Here is a 6,000-nt window from a genome sequence, read left to right as displayed (position 1 = left end):
AGGAACTCACAAGTAAAGGGAGAAGAAAGTCAGAAGTAGCTCAACGCCATGGGTACAGAGTGAAGTAGATCTCTGCGTGATGCCACACTTCCACTGTAGCACTAAGGAAGGCTTCCTGGAGGAAGAAGCATCTCAGCTGTGCCTCCAGGGTTAGAAAGTCATCAAGGCAGAGACAGAGACATTGTGGCAAGCATGCTCAGCAGCTCTGCAAATACAACCATCGCAGCATGATTATCGTTAGCTTACTTTGACAAAGGACATTTCAGCAGAAGCAGAACAAAAAAAGCTTTAAAATAGAAAACCAAAGAGACGTCACCCGCAAGTTGTGTACCATATTACGTTTATTCTAAGACACATTCTTTTCCACATCTCACATGTAGATCAGGGCGACCGTACTATTGATACCATCTCATAATAAATTGACGGTTTTCTATTACTTTTCTGTTAGTTGTAAGTAGTGATTTATCTTGCATCCTATGGGAACTCGACGTGATCAAATAACAGGATTGTTTGATGAAATAGGAGGCTGACAGCTTGAGCTTCTAGGCTTCTGGGTGCTTCTTCCAGATGGAAGAGGAGTCATGACAAGGGTTCATGAGATACTCTGATATGACCTGTGGAGAACACAAGCAAAAAATATCTCTATAGAATAGACACTTGTGGTCTCATATTCACAGTGACATTTTTCACAGAGCCAAAACATGGAATTAACCCAGGCATCCATCGAAAGATGAATGATAAACAGTGTGTTGTGTTGGTGCAAAGGAATGTCATTACTCAGCCTTGAGAAGGAAGGAAATTGTGACATGTGGGACAACATGGATGAACCACGGGGACCTTGTGCTGAGAGAAATAAGCCAGCCACAAAAAGACAACTCCTAAAGGTTTCAATTATATGAGGTCTCCAGAGTCATCAAATTCCTAGAGACAGAGCATAGCATGGTGGGTGCCAGGACCTGGGGAGCAGGGACGGTGGAGGCGTTGTTCAATGTGTATACACTTTTAGTTTTTCAAGATTAGAAGAGCTCTAGAGATCGGTTGCACAAAGATGTGAGTGTACTTCATACCTCTAAACTGTGTATTTGAAGATGGTGAAGATGGTAGGTTTTAAGTTTTATGAGGGTAGGTTTACCACAATTTAAACAATAGATTTATGTAAGGAAGATGGGACTGGGAAGAAAGGGGAGAGTCTGGTGGAGAGACTGAGGCTAAGGTGTTGTGATTGAGGCAATGGTTGAAAGAGCCGATAGGCAGACAAAAAAGATGAAAAACAAAAACTCACCAGCGTCTCAAAAACCCACAGGAAAGACCAATCAAAAGGATCAAGAGGGGCACTATTATTGCCAACGATATCAAGCCAACAGAGATGGGGTTTCCTGAAAATTGGGGAAGGACGCAGGATGTCACTTCAAAACCCATTCTCTGAATTTTCTGGCCTTCCTTTTCCTACTTGATGGTCACCTACTCTTGATGTATGTCCCCTCTGTCCCTCCACCCCTACTCTAGCCCTCTTCCCCTCTCCCCCTTCCCCTCCCTTGACTCCCTCCCACTCCCCCTCCATCCCTCCATCCTTCTCCCTTCCTTCTATCCCTCCTCTTGTCCCTCCCCAGCCCCCTCTCATGGGTCATCCCACCTGTGGCAGGTGCCTCCTTCTATGCTTGAGGACCATCTCCCCCATGCCCATCTGGGCCCCAGCTCTTTCTTACCCCAGTAGAGGACCATGTCTTGGCCTCCCAGACTGCTGTGTCTCACTCGACAGGACAGGCCAGCTGCCTCCCGGGCCGCCACATCCAGAGTCACTCGGAGATACCACGTCCCATCAGCATGGGGCAGGACGTCGTCTCGCTGGGTGCCCTGTTGCTCCTGCTCACCCCGCATCCACATCACCCACACAGGCTTCGGGTAGAAGCCGGAGACGTGACACACCAGCAGCAGACGGCCGGGACCTGGACGGGGGGCAGTGGACAGCCAGGCCTCGGGCTTCACTGAGACAGAAAGGAGTAGGAAGAGTATCAGATTATGACTCTACTCTAGAGGACAGGGATTTGGAAACTCACAAGTCTGGACAGTGACCCCTTCTCCTCCTTTGGAAACCAGATTATTGATTAAGTCCCTCTCTTCATAGGTACCTCCTCTTCAATTTAAGGAAAGTGGTGGGAAGTGAAAGGGAAAAGCCTTAGGGGGGAATGGGACTAACCTTTTCTCTGCAGTTCTGTCTTCCCTGCATCGAGGACGCCCAGGAGATACCGAGGGCATGTTTCAAAGAGGAGCTTCTCCCCGATGTCCCGGATGCCTTTGTACTGACTAGTGAGCTCACAGATGCGCTGTGCCCTGCTGCCACCCTCTGGGGCGGGCACACAGGAGTAATTCTTGAGGCTCACGAAGTCCAGTCCTCCCAGAGCCCCCCGCAGGAAGCTCTCGGTGCCCCCGCCAGGGTGCAGCTGACAGCCGGCTATGCCCTGGATCTCAAAGGGGTCTAGGCACAAGGAAAGTGGACAGTTACTAAGAAGCAAAGAAGAAAGAGATGAGGGAAGAACCTGGGATTTGGGATTTGGGTGATGCAAAAGGTCTGAGGCGTGATATGATGAGCCCAAATCTTCTCACAGCAATCCGAGAGTTTTCAGGAAGCTGAGAACCAGGGATAGGTGCATGCGCAGGTCACTAACGGTAGAGAAGGAGGTGAGATGACGTATGAGGTCAGAGGGGAGAGGGGGCTGAGTGTGGAGGCTGGGGGCAGCCATCCAGGGTCAGTAGGAGGAGTGCACTGGAAAGAGGGCCAGGCAGGAGCTTCCAAGAGGGGGATTGTAGGAAGAGGTCGCTCAGGCATTGGGGAAGACAAGTGGGGCATCCTGCTTGGGGTTTGAGAGAAGCAAGTTACCCAGGAGCCAACCCGGAACTGTGACAAAGGGGCACCTTCACCTGGCAGAGCAGAGGGTGGGCAGCAGGACCAGTGTGGAATGCTCTGTGGGGGTGTGGGGTCAGGGGTGCAACTTCTCCAGAGAAGTGTGTGCGTGCAGCTGGGTGATGCAGGAAGTGTGTGTGTTGGCTGGCGGTGGGGGGGTCGGAATCAGAGGGAGTCATAGCCTGAAGCAGGGGAGAGGAAAGTCCTTGAGAACCCCCGTGTCGGAGGACTGGACTCACACTGCATCTGGAACTCGGAGGCGTGGTCCTGCACTTCCAGGACAAACCCGCTGAGATAGACCTGGATGAGCTCCTCCAGCTCCGCTACCTCCTCGTCACTGAAGTTGCCCTTGGACCAGGACTTCAGGAAGACCGCCCTGTCCGCGGCGCTGTCCCAGCCGTGAATCTGCACGTCGCCCACCCAGCCCGAGCCCTGGGTCTGGGCCCAGCTGCTGTTGGTGAAGGACGAGATCTGGATGACGTGGTAAGACGTGGGCCCCTGAAAGGCTGTGGGGAATGGAAGGGTGACAAACATGAGGAGAAAGGGAGAAGCGGGGGACGATGAGAGGACGGACACTGGGAAGATCCAGAGAAAAGGGACCCAGGGTGTGAAGAGCAACAGAGTCCAAGACATTCGTCCCCAGGGCCTCAGACCCCCTTCCCCGGTCTGGAGGGTGGTGGGCGGGGCTGGCGAAGCCTGACCCTCCAGGGCTTTATCTGGACTCCGTCCCCATGCTGGTGTGGCCTGTTGCCCACCTTCCTCACCGCCATGGCCCAGGCAGAAAACCATGGACAGCACCAGCAGCAGGAGCAGCATCTCCCCAGAGACTCTCGGAGCCGCTGCTGGTCTCAGGCTTCAGCAGCTCTGCTCAGAGCTCAACAGGGACTTCCTCTTCAGCTGGCAGATCTCCAGGTCTGACATTTGGGCTTTGAGTGAAGCAAGTTATACACACGCCAACCAGGGGAGGAGAGCTGCACCTCCAACAGCCCCGGGCCTCCCACTCGCCTCTCGTTTCCACTCCAGCCCGACTGTAACACTGACTTTTTTATTTCCCCGGCCTTCAGCTGCTCCCCCATCTTTAGTCCCTTCGTACTTACTATCTTAGAAGAGCCGCCGTGACATTGACAGGTCACGTTGCCGGCCCAGTCCTGTCCTTCCACCACCCTAAAGAAGAGGGTCATGTCAGCAGCTCCTGGAGCTCACTCTGACCTGGAAGGAAGCTTTAGGTTTATCCATCCAGCTCAAACTTCTCCCAGTCTCTCCACACTGGCCCTCTGTCGTCGCCAGTCCCCGTGTCCTCAGGGTCCCTGTTGTCTCTGTTGCTCATGTCATCCCTCTGCCTCATCCCTCTCATCCACGTTCTCATGGTGGGGGAGTGTATGTTGACCGTCACTCACAAAAAGGCAAGGTGTTGCAGACACCACCCAGAGTGCCGTGCTACAGATCCAAACCCCAAATCAAATACGATCAACACTGCCGTGTACAATGCAACAAAACTGATCTTAAAACACAGCCATTTGTGAGAGTGAAAGTGACATTTTCTACTGGCATATGGTCTTCTTTTCAGTAGCTCTCTAGCTTTGGAGCTTGGAGTAACAAATCTTCTTGAGGCCCAGAGAACCTAGGGAGTCAAAGGTAGATTTCTCTAGAAGGTTCACAAGCAATAGAGACTCTCTCCAACCTCGATCTGCATTTTGGCCTTTCTGACACTAAATGAAAGATCACTAGGTGACCAAGGAGCTTGTCACTTCTCACCAAAAGTTTAGAGGCGGTTGTCCTAAGACGCCGTCCTGTCTTCTCTGAGAACGCCCTTGGCACATGGTAACAATATATAGAGCATCACTGAGTGGACTATTAGGTCCCTAATCAATGTTAGCTGTAAAGAGAATCCTTGGATTTTCTCCAATCAGGAAGAAATGACAAATTTGCATAGATCTACATATCATCTAGCAGAAAGGTGGTAATAACATCCAAGCATAGGGGCCTTCACCAAGATGATCCATTCATGTAGATGAAAAATGCAAAATGAGGATTGTAACGATCTCTATGCCTGGAAATAAATGGCTCACGATATTAAGAGTGGCCTTTATCCAAGACTCACAATATTAAGAGCAGCCTTTATCCAAGACTGATCACAACGTATGTGAGCCAGGGCAATATTCCGGAAATCCAATTCCTCTTATAAGCTCATTTGCTTTTTGGGTCACAGCCAATGACAGCAGAGACTTAGTCTTACTTGCCGTCAACATTGTCATTTTTCTTTTCTCTGCGAGCCTTGAGTCTGAATAGAGCGCCCAAGACTCTGTTGGGTGCGCTGTTGGTTCGCTGGCATGCACATATGTTAAAACTTAGTGGTGTGTGAGCATAGTGAGCAGACTGATTCTCCCACAGGACAGATACTCCCCTGAGAGCCACATGGCAGCACGGGGAGGCAGGGCAGCTGGGCTGGGAGAGGATGCCGGTGCATGACCGTGAGCGCCTGCCCTCCGTATCCTGGTGCACACTCAAGGGGAACCTGAGAACTTCAGCCTCATTCCAGGGCCAGGCACCTAACAGGTGCTTCTGCCACCCCTCTCTCCTCCCCACTGTATGCTGCCCCTCTCACCACCACCCCTGCTCCATGCAAACCAGACCTCAGGCATTCCTGCAAGAGGTACACACAAAGCTTGGTTGTGACACAGCTTCTCCACACTCGGGCTATAAATTCTCCTCCCCAAATGGCCCATGGCTCCCAAACAAAAGCCTGAGGGGACATGGATCTCTGGACATCCAGTGTACTCCGGTCAGGAAGCTCAGATGACGAGGTCCTGCCTTTGCTGGTGAAAAGGAGAGAGAACAGGATTAATGGGTGAAAACTTACCTCTGAGTCCTCCAAGATCCCCACAATAGAAATATAACCCTCAAATTCTACCCCAAAAGCAAAGAAGATAAACATCTTGGAGCCAAACGTGAGATTTCTGCAGACTAGGGGCCAGCAGGCGCCCCTCCCCCGAAGTGCAGGCAGCTGCCCTAGGCCCCTGCTGTGCACGTTCTGCGTGGGAGTCTTGGTCACAGCACCTGGGGGCCCTAAACTGGCCAGAGGAAAGTGAGCAAAGGAG

General features: G+C 51.7%; 1 protein-coding gene across 1 annotated transcript; it reads right to left on the bottom strand.

Annotated features, from left to right (window-relative positions):
- Positions 1-556: 556 nt before the first annotated feature.
- LOC111138941 (T-cell surface glycoprotein CD1b-like) lies at positions 557-3,409 on the bottom strand. Its single transcript, XM_022490964.1, has 5 exons — positions 3,142-3,409; positions 2,198-2,476; positions 1,707-1,985; positions 1,283-1,376; positions 557-614 (listed from the first exon to the last, which is right to left on the bottom strand). The coding sequence occupies exons 1-5, from the start codon at positions 3,146-3,148 to the stop codon at positions 593-595; spliced, it is 681 nt and encodes a 226-aa protein (XP_022346672.1). The 5' UTR covers positions 3,149-3,409; the 3' UTR covers positions 557-592.
- Between the last annotated feature and the right edge of the window lie 2,591 nt (positions 3,410-6,000).

The sequence above is a fragment of the Enhydra lutris genome, unplaced genomic scaffold, assembly GCF_002288905.1.
Source record: "Enhydra lutris kenyoni isolate GAN:26980312 unplaced genomic scaffold, ASM228890v2 scaffoldscaffold94, whole genome shotgun sequence".
NCBI classification, from domain to species: Eukaryota; Metazoa; Chordata; class Mammalia; order Carnivora; family Mustelidae; genus Enhydra; species Enhydra lutris.
This window is presented reverse-complemented; position numbering and strand designations above follow the sequence as displayed.